This window comes from Spermophilus citellus (genome assembly GCF_964194105.1).
Source record: "Spermophilus citellus genome assembly, chromosome: 10".
Classification (NCBI taxonomy): Eukaryota; Metazoa; Chordata; class Mammalia; order Rodentia; family Sciuridae; genus Spermophilus; species Spermophilus citellus.
The window spans coordinates 29,583,534-29,601,540 of NC_138197.1; the positions used below are offsets into that span (position 1 = coordinate 29,583,534).

At 39.0% G+C, this 18,007-nt stretch overlaps 1 protein-coding gene across 1 annotated transcript in view; it reads left to right on the plus strand.

Annotated features, from left to right (window-relative positions):
* Positions 1–17,453, plus strand: part of DYRK4 (dual specificity tyrosine phosphorylation regulated kinase 4) — a gene marked incomplete at its 3' end in the record, with an annotated part of 43,631 nt that extends 26,178 nt beyond the window's left edge. The window contains exons 7-14 of the mRNA XM_081310771.1: positions 71–211; positions 2,210–2,348; positions 4,709–4,790; positions 6,891–7,063; positions 9,680–9,740; positions 13,946–14,075; positions 16,332–16,507; positions 17,212–17,453. Coding sequence (XP_081166897.1) covers positions 71–211; positions 2,210–2,348; positions 4,709–4,790; positions 6,891–7,063; positions 9,680–9,740; positions 13,946–14,075; positions 16,332–16,507; positions 17,212–17,453 — 1,144 coding nt within the window. The remainder of the gene's footprint in view (positions 1–70; positions 212–2,209; positions 2,349–4,708; positions 4,791–6,890; positions 7,064–9,679; positions 9,741–13,945; positions 14,076–16,331; positions 16,508–17,211) is intronic.
* Between the last annotated feature and the right edge of the window lie 554 nt (positions 17,454–18,007).

Here is an 18,007-nt window from a genome sequence, read left to right on the forward strand (position 1 = left end):
CACTATGACATGATACCTGTGTTTTCTGTCCTCATTCCCCACCCTCCCTGCCACTCCCCAATCACCTCAGATTTCACCACCAGGCCCTGGTGGAGCTGAGGATCCTGGAAGCCCTCAGAAGGAAGGATAAAGACAACAAGTACAATGTGGTACACATGAAGGACTTTTTCTACTTCCGGAATCACCTCTGCATCACCTTTGAACTTTTGGGGTCAGTCTTTTTGATTCGTTTTCTTTTGAAAAAGTTGCTTAAGGGAACTTGAAGAAAAACTTTGAAGTCATAAAACTAGATTTTTCTGGGCGTGAATATCTAGTGACTAGTGTAGACACAGCAGTCGCACAGTTATCTAGAAGGTCCAGGAGTGAGGAGAATGGGACCCAAAACGGAGATCTCACCCCATTCCTCAGTAAATCTGTTATCTGCCAGCATGCTCATGTTGTGCTTCCCTGGTGCTGAGGTCTGAGTACTGAGTAGGTGGAAAGTCCAAAACAAGGCCTCTGCCCTCAAGAGCTAAATTGAAACATGTTTAAAAGGACTTTCTTTGCTATCATGTTCCCCACACACTGGCTTCCCATCTCTACGGTATAGAGGCTGAAACCTAAAAGAACAGGAAGCTGGATGATCAGAGTGGGAAAAGGATTTTAATTCTGAGTAAAGAAGGAGAAGGGCAGATATTTGGGTAAGAGAGCAGAGTCTTGATTTAAATAGATTGAAATCATTTGGGTGAATATTGGAACTGAAAAAGCATTCTAAATGGGAAAAGGCATGCTAATTTGATTATTCTTCTCTCTGAGAAGTCAATATGATGCAATTTAAACAAGCCCAGAAGACATTTAGCAAAGGAGAAAAATCAGGGTGAACCCTTAGAAGACGTATGTTTCTGGATTCCCTGAGTTAGTGCTTGGTGCTCCCACGACACCATCACGGATGGTGAGGTTCTAGGAACAGGCTATATTTGAGAGGAAGCATGGGCACTCCCCTCACCATCTCTGGTAATTACAAAATGTGTTCTACCCTATCATATGCAACAGTGGGTTGTCTTCTGTGGAGCAAAACAGACAGTCCAGGCTGCCTTTCTTGCCCATTAATCACAATGCCCAATTAGGACATCATGGTACTTTAAAAGGGCTCTGTGAGGTCAAGAGAGGCCAGTGTGTAGAAGGAGAATCCTAAGCCCAGTAAGGTGGAGGTGCCCAGGTCAGGATGGCATTTCTCTGTTGTACCTCTCAAGAATGAATGGCTTGCCAGGCACAATGGTGCACACCTGTAATCCCAGCAGCTCAAGAGACTTAGAAAGGAGGATCACAAGTTCAAAGCCAGCCTCAGCCATTAGCAAGGCCCTAAGCAACTTATTGAGACCCTATCTCTAAATAAAATATAAAAAAGTGTTGGGGATGTGGCTCAGTGGTTAAGTGTCCCTGGGTTCAATTCCTGGTACCACCAAGGCTAGATAATCTTAGAAATGGAAGATCAGGAAGAGCCTTCAGAGTCATTTCTAGGTCCTTCTCTTTCCTTCCTATCTTTGTCTCACAGTTTGCACAGAGATCACAAACTGGCAATTTGCAAACAAGTTTTTCTTTTTAAAATGCTTGGCATTAGTTTCCAAGACTTATAAGTTAGCAGATTTCATATAATTGAATATGCTTTTATATAACATTTCAGGATTCTGCCTCTCTAGAGAACTGAGGATTATCTGGCAAGAGCCAGCCTTCATTATAGCAAAGCCACAGTTAGATGGGACCAAGCAGCCACACTTGTCTTTAATAGAGTAGGAGTCCCTCATTTACCTTAGCTCTCTCATCAGCACATTCCCTTTCTCCTTTACCTACAATATTTAGATAATCTTGTTAGGTCAGGGTAGGAATGACTTGGTTGAGTGACTAGTGGGCTTCCAGGGCCCTTCCAAGGGCCTGAGAACTATGACTATTATAGAGATTTGATTCAATCTCTGAACCCACTCATGTAAATGAAGTACTTAAGTGGCTTTGTCATGTAAGAAATCAGGGTACATTGTAGAATCCAGCATGGTTGAGTGCCAATCTGGGTCTACCCTGAGTCACTAAGAAGGCTCAGTTTATCAGAAAGAAAAACCTTGCCTACTGATTTGAGATTTACTTGCTTCTAGAAGGGAATCCAGATAACACAGGATTGTTTGTAGGTTCAAACTTGGATGCTTTTTATACTCATCACTTTTTCTGTCTTTCCCAGAATCAACTTGTATGAGTTGATGAAGAGTAATAGCTTTCAAGGTTTTAGTCTATCGGTAGTTCGGCGCTTCACCCTCTCTGTCTTGAAGTGCTTGCAAATGCTTTACGTAGAGAAAATCATCCACTGTGATCTCAAGCCTGTGAGTATAACCTCTGTCCTGCCAGGAGAGCAGGTTCTCACCACTCTTTAGTGGCAGATAGGGCAGCCAGCATGGCCAGGGCTTCCAGAGTGGCAGCCCTAAAGTCCCTGCTTATAGGCTAAGTGAGATGCAGTGAAGCCTGAGGCACACATATTGGAAGGACTAAGAGAGATGTAGTGTACTTGAGGCAGCTAAGAACCAGAGGGGTTTCCTACAGAAGTGGTAGGGGTGGGTGGTGGCTGTCTTGAGCGTCAAGATCAAGTAGTTTTGGGGGTCTGGGTTTACCCACTTTTGCCCTTTCAATCATTAGTCACTTATAGCTCTTAAGAATTCTTGCTGGATTCCAGAGTTTTCCCTTATCTGTTCTGCAGAGGCTTGTGCCATTCACGTAGATGGATCATTCTACTACTCTGCTAAGTCCTTACTAGATCCACTGTACTCTGAGTTGCTCCTCAGGTATGGCACACCTCAGACCACTTCCTCTCCTTCAGTGGCTGTGCCCTTCTTACTTGTCATGCTAGTATTGTATTCTTAGCTCATTCTGTGTCTCCTACTGGACTGCAAGCTCTCCCAAGGTCAGACTATTATGTCCCCAGGACCTAACACGGTGCCTGTAAGAGTAATGGAAGGCAACAAATAAATGCTTGTTAAATGAGCCAAATGATTGCAAATGTGAAGAAGTAATACTGTAGAGGTAGCTAAGGACAAAATGTGAGGAACACTCGTTCCAAAAATAATCTGACCTTCACAAGGTGAATATCCCTTAAGTTCCTTACTCCCTTCTCTGCACCCCCAAACATGATTTAATTTTTTTAAACTGTAACTCATAAATAAAATTGAGGATATTTTTGTAACTTAATATTGTAAAGATATGGGAGGACATTGCTTTGTTCTCCATTTCTAAATTCCTAACCTTTAGCTTTGCAATTCCAAAGATTCACAATGCCCATGGTTCTTGGGCTTAGGGAAGTGACTTTCACCAAGGAAATCTGTAAGACACTTAATGGCTAAAATATCAAGTAACAGATTTCCTTGACAAGTAGATCGAGTAGACCAAATATGTGCATCCCTTTGGAAAACATGCACACAACCAGAAGGGTATTTTGTGAGTATTTATTAAAGAATCAGGGAATTATTCTTATGGACTTCATGGTTAGTATGGATGAGCTATGATAGCTCATTGCATTTGTCCCTTCCCCGGACTTTTTTATACCAAAAAGATGGGAGATGAGAGGGTATGGTAGTCAGCTTTTGATCCCTGTGACAAAATACTTGAGATAAACTACTTACAAAGAGAAAAGGTTTGTTTTGGATCACAGTTTCAGAGGTTTCACTCCAGGATTGAATAGATTCAACCATGTGATGAGGCAGAACATGGCATTAGGAGTTCATGGCAGAGCAAAGCTGTTACCTCATGCATCTAGGAACCAAAGAGAGAGACAGGGTCCCTGTCCCAATATCCCCTTCAAAGCACAACCTCAGTGACCTAACTTCCTCCAACTAGTCCCAACTCTTAAAGGACCTACCACCTCTCCACAGTGCCATAGGCTGATGACTAAGCCTTCCACACAGCAAACTTTGGGCTTTTATCATAACAAAGGGCCAGCCCCATCTAGTGAAGGGGTCTTTTTTCCACTGGGCTAGAGACACACTAGAAATTCTTTTAAGATTTCTGCTAATTATCCTCCTTGCATTAACACAAACATTCTTTAGAAAAGATACTGTGGAGTAAATTTGGATTTTTAGTTTTGGCACCAAAGGCTTCGTATGTGCCATGTTATGTACTCAGCAAGCAATCCACATGACCCATTCATCTGACAGTGGGATGCTTGAGGCACAAAGTAGGACTTTAATCTTCCAACCTCAGCCAGTGTTGAAAGGAGAGCCCAGAAGCTCCACCTTGTCATTTTATGGGTTCCCCAAAGTCAGTGTGAGACACACACAAACCTCGATCTAACTTATTTATTTATTTGTTTGTTTGTTTATGTTCTTTATTGTCATAATGGTAGGTCTACAGGGGCATTAAACCAATTCAGTGACATTTGTCAGGCAAGTGAGGCACAGAACTGGGTGTGGAAGAAGATATTAATAAACCCACCATCTTCAGGAGTTACATAATCAATACGGGGAAAAATACATGCAAAACAGTGAATAATGAATCCGAAGAAGATGTAGACTACAAGTCAATGGGAAATAAGAGCAGGAGAGCACAATGGAATGTGGAGAAGATGCCAGAGGAGGAGTTTGAAGGTGGTCAGATTTGAACTAGGCCCTGTAGGGGTGAGCATTTAAGTAAGTGGAGCACCTTGGACAACATTAATTTTTATAAACTTGACCTGTCTTTTTTCTCTTTGTGCTAGGAAAATATAGTGCTATACCAAAAGGGCCAAATCGCAGTTAAAGTCATTGACTTTGGGTCCAGTTGTTATGAGCACCAGAAAGGTAGGCTCCGCACAGTCTGAGTTCTCCCGTTGCAATTTCTCTTGGTTTACACACAAGACTACCTGGGTTCCAATCTAGGATCAGCCATCCAGGGTCACTAGTATGATTTTGAACAAGGTGTTTCACTTCTCTGAGCCTAAGTTTCCTCATCTATAAAATGAGAAATTAGATTCAAATTCCATAGAGGCTCTTTAAAGATCTTATATTCTGTGGACATGAAATTACAAATAAACATTGGGTCACAAAACTAACTACATGTGTATCAGAAACACCTTGGGACTTTGAAAAATTATAGTTTCCAGGACCTCACCCTACTAAATTTCTGGAGAGTGCGCAGGAGTTTGCACTTTAGAAAACAGCCATTCTAATGTTTGGGATTTACTGTCCTAGATTCTCTAGGCTTTGTATTTTTTTTTCCAAACTAGAATGCAGGAAGTAGCCCTGGAGCACATTTGCATCAACCTTTATTGGATTTGATTTAAGTTCAATTAACTTGGCTTCTGTCAAGACTGATGTAGAAAACATGTACCATTCAACAAATGTCTATTTTCTGGTATTAATCATTTGCTGGTTTGGGTACCAAAACCAAAACATGAAATATTACCTGTCCTGGGTTGCTTATGTATAATGTAAGAGACAGAAATATTTAAAACAAAGTAAAATAAAATAGGTAGAATGATTAGGAAGATACACGGGCTCTATTAAGGGCACACACACAAAAAGACTTTGGGACCAGCCTTCCTGGTGTCAGAATGTGTCAGAGGGAGCCCTCTGAGGCTGCAGAAAGGACTACCGGATAGTCTGCAGAACCACTTTGGAGGACCTATCTCCTTAACATATTTTTCCATATGGATCCTATAAGAATTCCATCCAGAAAACAATGCTCCCCATAAAGAACTTGTATGTTGACTCTTTTTAGATATTGGCAACTATATTAACCTATTAGTTACTATTTATCTTGGGCTGCCAGGATGCTCAGAACTGAGTTTGCAATTACTGTATACTTGCTTTCTGACAGTAACTTCCTCCTTTATATTTCTCCTGACTTTCCTTTTATCTTTAACTATGAGGCAGTATGGAGTATGGATACTGGAATTGGACTTCCTGGTTTCAATTCCCAGCTCTGTTCACTGGAAGCTGAATGATCTTGACAATTTCTCAGTTTTCTTATCTTTAAAATTGAGACAAAAATAGTAACTGCTTCATAGGGCTTTTTGTAAGGATTGAAAGAATTCATCTACATAAAGCACTTGGAATAGTGCCTGGCACTTGCTAAGCACCACACAGGTGCCATTAAATTCATGTTTTAAAGTATATATGAACTTGGCATAGTACTCAAATTCATTTTGGAAAAGGCATGGTATAAAAGTTGTTTTTAATCAAACATTCATTTTAAGTTACAGAATTATTACATTCTTATAACCAATCTAAACATTAAAGAAGTGATTATAGCCCCTCTCAATCCAGGAAATCACAACATAGGAAAAATCAAAATGTTCCATTTCCCTGGCTTTAGATTCCTTATCTATAAAATTTAGGCCCCCTACAATGTAATCTTCTTTCTATCTTTATTTGCTGAGATTTTTATTGAGCTTTTCTTTTAGTACTTCATTATACTATATATATATAATATTGAATAGACATTGAATTTAAATTTTGCATTTTGTACACTTCCAATTCTGATATGCTTCCCCCAGTGCCAAATCACAATACTGTCAGAAATTATCTTTCCAAAGCTCACCTGACAGTTTGAAAACTTAGTTTATATTAGTTTTATGGTTTACTTCTTTAAAAACTTGTCTGACATAAAGTGTTTTAAAGTACCCTGCTTTAACTTGCTCAGAACAATGCCTACTTTGGAGTTCCTTATCAATAAAGTGGGGATAATAGCACCTTCATTTATCATCAGGTTGTTGTGAGGATTTGATGATGTTTTGTTTTTGATGTTACTTTCATCTTGCAGAGCTCATTAGGGTAAGAAGGTGGGGATAGGGGGATTCTAAATTATCTGCCATCTTCAATTGCCAAACTATCCTGGAGAGGGGGCCCCGGAGAGAAAGCCAGCTTTCCCACATCAGATTTCTCTTTTTGCCCTAATAGTATACACCTATATCCAGAGCCGGTTCTACCGATCCCCTGAAGTGATTCTGGGTCACCCCTACAATATGGCCATTGATATGTGGAGCCTGGGCTGCATCTTGGCAGAGCTGTACACGGGTTACCCTCTGTTCCCGGGGGAGAATGAGGTGGAGCAGCTGGCCTGCATCATGGAGGTGAGGAGGAAGGCTTGCTTGGTTGATGTCCTTGGATGGCTTCAGTCCTGACATGGGGCTACATCAGACTCATCAAGGGCAGTGGCCTGCATACTATTTTTTTTTTCCTTTGGTCAAAGTTTCCCTAAAAGTGTTTTTGAAGTTACATACTTCTTGTACATTTTTGAGAACGAACATTTTTATTATAAATTTACATAGTTTCAAAGGATGCCATTTCCCCCTTAATGTAAATTGTGACAGAATAACATTAAACAGGGATGATAGGCGGGAGGGAAAGTGAGAGTTAAGGGAAATTGCATGGAATTGGAAGGTGAGCCTCAGGGTTATACACAATTACATATAAGAGGAAAGGAGGAGTAGGAGAAAAATTATATAAGTGGAAGAAACGATTTATATAGAGGGGATGGAGAGAGAGAAGGGGAGGGGAGGGGAGGGGAGGGGTGAGGGGACAGTGGAGAATGGGATAGACAGCAGAATACATCAGTCACTAGAAAGGCAATTTGTAAATCAATGGAAATGTAACTGATGTGACACAGCAATTTGTATACGGGGTAAAAATGGGAGTTCATAACCCACTTGAATCAATCTGTGAAATATGGTATGTTAAAAACTATGTAATGTTTTGAACAACCAACAATAAAATAATAAAAAAAATAAAATAAAACTGTTAAAGCAATCTTTCAAATATATCCAAAAGAATTTAAAAAAAAAAGAGTGACCTAATACCCACCCAAATCTACCTTTCAAAGGACATGAATAAGTTCTTTAACAGTTGTACCTTTCTTTAACTCTTTTTCCTCCTTGAATGAACTTTTTAAATTCTACCTCATATATAGAATTTTATTCTAATTTAATATAGCTTTATTTTTAAATATATCAATCACTATAACTTCAAATTTTTATTATCATAAGCTCCATGCGTAGATTTTTTTTCTCAAGAGATCACTAAAATAGAACTAGTGCATAAATTAAGATAATTAGTAGGCATAAAATGTGAAATTTTACTTCACATTGTATACACCTCTTAGAAGAATAAATGGAGCTGAGTTTTCTCTTTTTCCCATTAATTTTTATACCTGTAAGTGAACACTACTTCTTTAAAAAATTTTTTTTTAGTTGTTGATAGACCTATATTTTATTTATTTATATGTGGTGCTGAGAATTGAACCCAGTGCCGCACACATGCTAGGCAAGTGCTCTACCACTGAGCCACAAACCCAGCCCCAACATTACTTCTTGCTACAATGAACAGGCTCAGGACCAGGCCATTACAATACATTGATTCCAAAGATGTGAACCCAAGAAGGAAACCTGTTCTAATTATGTTGCCTCATTCTATGACTTTTTTTGAATTCTGTGTAACAATTGAATAATGATCTATCATCAGAAATTATTTTTATCAACCTATCAGCTGAAACAAATAATTGGAAATTATCTAACAAAAAATAGGTAGCATTCAGTAATGACTTTTGCTCTTTTAACCTGGGAGGACTATTTCCCATAAAAAGGCTTTACTAAGACTCATCACAGGATTATTAATCACATCTCATTTTTTTTTCAATGAAGTTTTCTTGTAGAGCTAAATTAGACAAAATGGAGAAAATAACTAACAATTTGAAAAATTCAAGTTTTAGGATTTTCCTAGTAAACTGATAAAAGTTTGACCATGAATCTCTCTAAATCAAAAGCTAAATTTCTGTTTTCTAGATTGTCTCAAAGTTAATCAGTGACACATGCCTTTGAGAAGTATTAAATATAGATGATTTCATTTGTTGTTTGAAACTAATAATAAAATATTAAAATAATTTAGATGAAAATATCTAGAAATGGTAACTATGGTGGAATCAACACTGGCCTGGGAGTTAGTAAATTTGGGGTCTAGCCCTTGTTCTGACTTTTTGGCAAGTCATTTCCCACTCTGGACTGGAAAATGAGGGGGTCAGACCAGATGACTTCTAAGGTTAGTAATGATTTTATGAAATATCCCTGAACCATTCCTGCTTCTAATACCAAGGTGAATGGGGAATCTGGCTTGAGCTTCCCACTGCCCCAGGACTGACTCAGTTTCCCCTTGATATCTGTAGGGTTGAGGAGCATGAAGGCAGGATTGTGCATGGATTATGGCCAGAAACCTAGGACTGAGAGCAACCCATAAATTTCTTTATCTGTACACTCCTATAAGGTTCAGGAGAGAAAAGTGAATAAGTAGGCCTATACTTTTCTTTCCAAGAAGGAATTTATCTTACAAGAAATGCCTTCTCTGGTGATTTGTATCTCCTTTCCCTCCCTTCTCTTCCCGGTGTTCCATGCTGGGGTGTGTCATTCCTAATTCAACATGATCAGCATGTACCGACAGAGATCTGGCTGCTATCAAGGTGGCTTGCCTTTGTTGGTGCTGATGTATGTTTAGAATAGCATGTGAATCTTAAGATACTGAAACAGCCCTGGAGACATGAGCTCTGGGTCTGCCATGCTACTGACTTGATGTCATCACTTAATATCCTCAAGTTCTTATCTGTAAAAGGCAAAATGTGGCCAAAGTCCCACCTAGCTCTTAACAGTCTTTGAATCTGTGACTTCACCAAGAGTGAACCAACTATACTGTGCTTGTTGAAGGTGCTGGGTCTGCCGCCAGCCCACTTCATTCAGACGGCCTCCAGGAGACAGACGTTCTTTGGTAAGTCCCCAAGTCTAATCTCTTTATCTCATTGTGTCTAATGAGGTGTCACAGGTCTTGAAGGTACTTCCCATACCCTAAATCTCATATTTTGCTTTTCTCCTGTCCCCATACCAAAGGGCAGGATGTGGTTTAGGAACTTACAGGCAATGAAAAGTGGTCCCAGATGGCATGCTGGAGATGAGATGGGTGAAATCACAAGGGGAATGGGTTCTTGGCAATACAAATGCATTGGAGCAGGAGAATGATCAGGTTCCCACTTAGAAGACCTATCAGCAAGTGTTAGAACCTCAGAAGATAATGATCTCCACTCCTAGTTCTCCCTACCTTCCCAAGCAATTTGCTCTCTCAAGCCATGCACTGTGCAGAAATATTGGAGCAGACTTCTTTTAGAGAGTAGTGGGGAATTTCATTGCTATGTTTTATCATTAATGGAACATTATTTTTATTGCCCCAAATCTTCTAATCCCCAAGACCCTTACTGCCCCAGGTTCACTGTTACTCTGTCATAAAATGGGTAATTAAGGCCTGTCAGAACAATTTCGGTGTAGATGTGTTGTTGCTGGTCAATTATGATTGGGTCATGTGTCTGAGTTTTGGGATTCAGTGTTATGTGCAGCCCTGTGCTGCCCCTCTCATCACAATTCCCAGGCCCTGAATTCTATGATCCTCTGTCTTTCTATGTGAGTGGTGCTGTACACGTTGAACAGATGGAACAACAAGATACCAACTGAGGTAGGGCTTCCAGGACACTGACAAGATAAAGTAAATTCCAGATCTAAATTCTCTCTGAAGAACCACAAAAAGCTTAAGGGGTTCTGAGGCAGAAAAAGTCATCTTGGGGTTGTGGCTCAGTGGTAGAGAGCTTGCCTCTCACACATGAGGCACTGGGTTTGATCCCCAGCACCTCATTAAAGAAAAAAAAACTAAATAAAGGCATTGTTTCCATTTATAACTAAATATTTTTAAAAAGTCATATTGGCTTTAATGTTATCAACATGGAGCAAAATCAGACATGAGGGAGAGAAGACTCTACAGACAGGGCCTTCCTGCCATCTGGAATGACATTTTTTTTTTAAAATATAAATATTATTTTATTGATTCAATTTTTAAAAATACATGACTATAGAATTCACTACAATTTTTATTACACATAGAGCACAAGTTTTCATATCTTTGTATATAAAGTATGTTTATGCCAATTCATGTCTTTATACATGTACTTTTTTGTTTTGTTTTGATTTTTTGCATGACAATTCTTTTTTTTCTTTTGCATTTTCTTTTTAAAATTCGTTTTAATTAGTTACACATGACAGTACAATGATCTCGACATATCATACATTTGAATCAAATGGGGTATAATCTCTCATTTTTCTGAGTGTACAGGTTGCAGAATCACATTGGCCATGCAGTCACGTATATACCCACAGCAATAATAATGTCTATTTTATTCTGCTGCCCTTCCATTCCCCCCCTTCCCCACCCCTCCCCTCCCATCACTTCTCTCTACCCAATCTAATGTGACCCACTTCTTTTTTTTTCCCCTCACATCAACATACATGTATTCTGTATAACGAAGAGGGTCTCTTTCTGGAATGACATTTTTGACAAGCTATTGTTGTCAGGTTAGTTCATGGGCGTACACAGGCTGTGCCATCCCAGTCTTCCTAGCCCTCCCACTCTCATTTTCAACTGAAAGTGGCCTCAGAATGGGTATGTAAGTCACACAATTTCACTTTACAACTTTCCCCATCAATAGGAGAGTCAAACTATTCTCATGGGGGAGCCATGGTTTCATTTATGTTGTCCAGTGTGTACTGGTCCAGTATGTGGGGATTATACTGTAGTCTCCTTCTATACCATTTGGTAAAACATCCTAGGCCTGAGCCCTATATAGGATTACTGACCCTTTTTCCTGTTCTCCATGGACTCCCCATGATCCCCAAACTGAAAGCTGAAGGCTCAGCAAGCAGAGGTGTTCCATGATCCTTCTTTGTTCAGTAGTGAGGTATCATCCATTCTTAGTTGGTCCCATGCCATTCCAGTGATTAAATCTCTTAAAACATCATCTTTCAATTGTGGATAGAGCTTTGAAGACCTTGCCTCTCTGATCAAGAGTGTGTCTTGGTTGCCACAAAATGGTGTCCACATACTCATCTTTCTTCAGAGCTGTTAGATGGTAGGCAGAAGCTCTAGCTGACTTACTGATATCACACACATTAAGCAATAGGACTGGTCTTTTGACCCTATATACTTTCCCCATCCACCACTTACATTATTCAGCCTTTTGGATTTTTGAAGGATTTGGAGGAAGAAAAGTGGGGATATTAATGTTTCTTTCTGCTAGACAAAGTCATTGGAGAAGAGTCACATCCTAAGCCTTTAACACTGACCTCACTGAGATAGCATCATGGTGGTGACTAGAAAGAAGGGACCACAGGGCATCTTGGAGGGGAGATACCAAAGACATATGCATGTCCATTTCACTGACTACTTGATCTCTACCATCAGCACTAGGCTATAGGATGGCAATAGGGTTTTGGTAGCAACATTCACACAGTTTCACTTCCTGTGCAAGAAGGGTCTTTACTCTCTAGTATTTCCCAAACTTTTCAAATTACAAGACTCATTTGGGCATTTGGCAAAAATGCTAATTCCCATGATCATTCTCAATGATCTATGAGATAGTAAGTTTGAAGCAGGATCCAAGATTCTGTTTTTGACAACAGCTCCTTATGAGTCTTCTGACAAGGTGCCTATGGTAAATGCTGTGTTCATGTTGGTTCTTGATTTTCCTTTTCTTATGTTTGGGCTGCCAACAGTTTCTCGGCTCCTAGCCACTCCTAGTTAATACTCCTCATAAGCAGCAAAGTGATGTTGCCTCAAGGATAGTGAGACACTTAGGTGCCCGAGGCAGCAGCAGGAAGAAGATGGAGAGAATGATTAGATATTGGGGAGGCCCAGAGGTGTGAGGAAGACTTTGATGAGAAAAACAATTACTTAAGTGTTACTTTAGGAGCTAAGTTGTTTAGAGAACTGGGAGCATAATTCTTCTTTGGTGAACATAATTCTTTGGTCAACAAAAAAGAGCAACATAATTCCCCCAGTCACTTTTATGCATATCAATACAGAGATATCTGTGTGTGTATGTACACACACGTTCATGTACACATTTATGGGAGTTTCCTAGGAATTCAGTAAGAGTGGTTGTCTTTTGGATGACCTGAAAATTACACTGGTTACAAAAGTAGTAGAACTTTATTATTTATCCTCTAGAATGTGCATAACATGAACTCCACTGAGTTCTGTGAGAATTCAATAGTGTAAACTGTGTGTTTGTGCATATACACATTTACCACTTAGGTGCAGACTTACAGGGTATAAGCAATAAGTGGTCAACTTTTCTAAGCATGCACACAAGGATCTGAAGGTCAAGGTGAATGATCTTACCTTTAAAGCATTGCACAAAATATCCTTGGAAACCTTTGGAGCTATTTTGGGGGCTTCTTTTTAGGGATGACAAACCATACATTGGTGGTTTGTCCCCATTCTAAACTGTGTCTTCAGCAACCAACCAAGTTGGAATATTCCAATTATGGTCAAAATTTTGGTATAAGTGTAAAGGTGTAATGAGGGTGATTTGCTTGTATGGTTTGTAAATGAGCCCTGAGAGCATTCTCCTAAAATAGCTTTCTTTCTTATACCTGTGGATGTCCCAAATTTTCACATACTTGGGCTAGTGGGGAAGAAGTGAGGACACAGATAGTTTAGAAAGGGACTATATCCTTTTTGTTCAAAGCCATTTTTGACACTTCAGATTATCATTGCCATCACCATTATCATTCATCATCATTATTATCTTGCCTTTGTTTATATTCAACTAAACTATCATTTGATTTGGGGAGAAGTTGTGTGAAAGAGGCTCAGAACCTACTGAATAGTAGGAAAAATTGTTTTTAATGTTAATTGCATTCATGGAATAATCGACCTGGGTTATTTCAAAGTGACTGAGACTGTGTGTGTGTGTGTGTGTGTGTGTGTGTGTGTGTGTGTGTGGGGATGGGTGGGCTAGGGTGTGTGTTAAGACAGAAAGTAGAAGAGCTGCAAAGATGACTTCAGGAAGCAGTGTGGTTGAGTGGACAGCTGTGATGTGACCAGTGAATATTTACACCTGGAACTAAATACAGAATATTGTATCTCTAAAGATTCCAAAGGTTTTCCTAAAACTATAACCAACAACAGGGGGAAAAAAAGATACCCGGATTCCAAGGATCTCACGATGGTGCTGAAAACCTATGACACCAGCTTCCTGGACTTTCTCAGAAGGTGTTTGGTGTGAGTTTGTTGGGGTGTCTCTTAAGTACTGGGTTTCCTCTTAAGTACTTGTACTTTTGCATGTGTTTGCTGGTGAAAGTCTAAGACTGGGAGATGGTTATAAAAACATCAATGGTAGAGTTTTGTAGTCTCCAAATTGCTTTCATGTCTGCCTCATGAAACAGTGCTCTCCCCCTACTGTGTGATGATCAGGGCAGATATCTGCTGTATTTTGCAGATATGCAGCTGGTTTTCAAGAGAGATTTGGTGTAGATTACAGTGTGTGTTAGGACTTGTCATCTTTTTGACCTGAAGCTGCATGCCAGTGAGATTGTAAGCAAATCCTAATATCTTCTGTTTCTTGAATGGAAGGCAACCTCTTCAGTGAGCTTATTATCACCAGTATATACTAGGTTCAGAGCCCCTCTCCATTCCCCTAGGATTCAGTGCCCAAATCCTCTTGCATTAGGGAACTAGAGGCAGGTGAGTTGTAAAACATTTATTATGTACAACTTTTTACAACCTATATGCATATTTTTAATCTTAAAAATTAGGTTTTGTACTTTGATCAAATCACAATGAAAAAGGAGTCACCACACAAAGCACCCAACACAGTGTACAGTTTGTAAGGTTCTTGGAAAATGTTGGCTATTGCTTCTATTTTACTATTAAAGAAGTTTCTCAAGTCTGTCTCCACTGAGTGCAAGTATTAGCTGAGTGCTATTCGACAAGTAATCATTTCTCTCTGGGCCTCAGTTTCCTTTTCTATAAAGTGGGGGCATTCCTAAAGTACCTTCCATCTCTATCAGTTCTACAGTTGTTTAGTTTTAGAAGACCATATCTTTATTATTCTCTCATTATTCCAGTGGAGTAATTTTAGCAAAATACTTCTTTGGCATTTGTGCATTCTGTAATTTAGGTTCTAGCTTAGAGGGAAAACCATCAGATACCACTGAAAATATTTTCATCTATGGGAGTTATACTATTTACTTCTCTGAATAATTGAGATAAGGATTCTGTACCCTATTTTTACCAACATATCCCCCAGCTCCATGCTCAGGCCATAGAGGGAATGTGCCTTAATAAGTGCCAGAAACTGCCCAGTGAGACAGGTGAGTTGTCTAGAAACCCAGCCATCCTGAACACAGCTTAGCACAAGAAAAATATTATTTTCTTTTTTAGTGTAAAACATCAATTGCTCACAACTTGTAAGAGATGATTCAAGTTGATGGGGGTCTACTCCCTAATCTATATATTGCTAATCAGCAATTTATGGAGTGAGAGACTAAATTTTTTTAGTTAAAGTCAATAGGATTAGTAAACACCTAGCTTTATGTGCAGGCTCCAGAAGTCCAGAAGAGGGGAGATGAAGTTTAAGAAGCAGTTCATTTGACAAAAAACTGGGAGCTTGAATTGCTCATGCCTTTGAGTCTGGACTAGTAATACCATCTCCCTGCAGTTGGCAGCGATTCATTCCCAGCATGATGGACAATAGCTAGAATTTCCTACCTTGGAAGGTGGTTAGATGGTGGAAACTACTAACTATGACTAATAGTAGTGATGTGTTTTCTTGTAGTTGAGGGACTCTGACATGTAAGATTATTTTATTCTGCAAAATGCTAATGGGTAGAATTAGGACCTGGGTAAAATTCACTGAAAAGTGAGCCAATTTTGGTCCAATAAAAATCAAGAACTTTTAAAGAATCAGAGTTTTTAAAAATTGGAATAGGAGGATCTGTGACTTTACTGCCAAGTTACTGATATTACTTGAGAATGGCTAGGTAATTCTATGTTAAGAATTCCGTCAAATGCATTTTATTACTTTGTTAGAAGTTTGCCTGTATCATATCCAAGTCACCTTATAAATCTTAATATTCTAAAATTCTATAATTTCCTTTATGATATATATGGAGGTCCAAATCCCACATCTTGGGAATTGAAATTAAATATCTGTTTCTAATCTTTTTAGCCTATGAAAGCCTAATCCCAAATAGGTAAGGTTTTTAAATAATACTTCTTGTAAGAAAATTTCTAGAAATCTAGAAAATTTGAAATTTAATATATTCCCCAGCTCACATACATTTTTTAAAAAAAAATTGTTTCTAGTAGTTGTTCTCAGATACTTTTAAATTATTTGATATATATAATTGTCCTGTGATAATATATTTGAGATTAGGACATAGCTCAATGAAAAATATCTTTATTGGGTTCTTAAAATTATTTTAATATTAAGAGAAAATAAAAGAGTAATCCATGCCAGGCTTTGTTGATGTGCAGATGGGAACCTTCTCTTCGTATGACCCCTGATCAGGCCCTCAAGCATGCTTGGATTCATGAGCCACAGAACCTCAAACCACGGCCCAGGCCCCAGGCCCTGAGGAAACCCAATGTCTCTCTTCCTTCTGAGATAAGCAAGAACAAGGTTCAAGAGTATCATCACTCAACCCAAACAGGTATAGCCCTCAGCCAGACAGTCCTCTTCCCATAGTTCAGGGAGTCAGGTTCTTCTAGAGGAAGGTCAATTTCTTTGAACTTAGTCTTGGATAATTTATTTCTGGCTATGACATTATTAGTCTGCCCTTTCTTATTTTGAGAATTTTTCTTTTTCAAGAAACTTGGCTTTTAGCCATAGCCACCCACCCACCTTATAAGGGATTTTCCATTTTTCTCCCATATTCAATCCCTTTTCTATTCCTTCCCTTTTCTTTCACTGTGTCTGCCTCTTTATGCCCTATAATTACCTTTTGAATTTTTATCACTGACAAATTCTAGGATTATGCAAATCTTTTATATGTAATATAGCTTAGTAGTTAAGCATAGGCCACTGGTATCAAAGTACTTGGGATGAAATTCTGGCTCTATCACTTACCAGGTGTGGGCTCCTGGATAATTTACTTAACCATGATGCAGATGCATTTGCCTATTTATGAGAATGAGAATAATGCTTATTCTGTAGTGCTGCTGAAAAGATCAAATGAATCAGTAAATGTGAAGTGCTTAGAATGATGCCTGGCACATTAGAATGTGCTTTACAAATGAACTATTTTTATATCATTATAACCACAGTTTTCCCAAAATGATTTACAACCTAACAGAAAGTTAGAATATGCAGTCATTCATATCTGAACATCATTCCGTCTTTTCCATCCTTTGGCAGATGAGACCACCAAAGAGACTGCAGACAAAATAAAAGATGGTGCCACTAAGAATGTTCAGAATTCAGCTGATCAGCAGGGCTCTGTCCAGCACACTACTGAGACTGTCCAGCTGCCTCCTCTAATAGAGGATCCCAGAAAGCCAGAGGCTGTTACAGAACCAGAGGTGGCCAAACCCTCCACAGAACAAAGTGGCCCAAGCTCCTCCTCTAGTAATACAAACATTTTACCACGTATTGTATGACCCTTGCTGAAGGGTCCTATGTCCCGTTCCTTTCCAGTGATTTGTATTCAAGACAGCACTTATATTGTAGAATACTTCAGATTGTTGTTTTTCAATGCATAAAGGTTTGTTTTTAAAAAATCAACTCTTTCTTCACATAGACAATTGGCCTGATTCCTCTTATGAATGATGTGGGTGGATGTCCTTATACCTGAACTCACTCTTTAGCTACGTGTGTGTGTGTGTGTGTGTGTGTGTGTGTGTGTGTGTGTGTTTGGGGGTAGATTTAGTATCATTAATGGTACTTTAAATAATTTTTTTTTCTTTTTGCCCATGATTGTCAACCTATATCTATCAGAATTTTTGTTTGGAAATAACAAAAACTAAGTTCAAATTAGTTTAAGTAATAAGGGGAATCAGGTGGGATAGATGCAGTTTCAGGCACAGCTGTATCTAGGAATTCAAATAAGGTCATCAGAGCTCAGATTAACCTTGCTACTTTTTCCTCTTCTTTCTCTTTCCTTCTTCCTGTTCTTTTTCTCTTCTGCCTTGATTTTCCTATATTTAGCTTCATC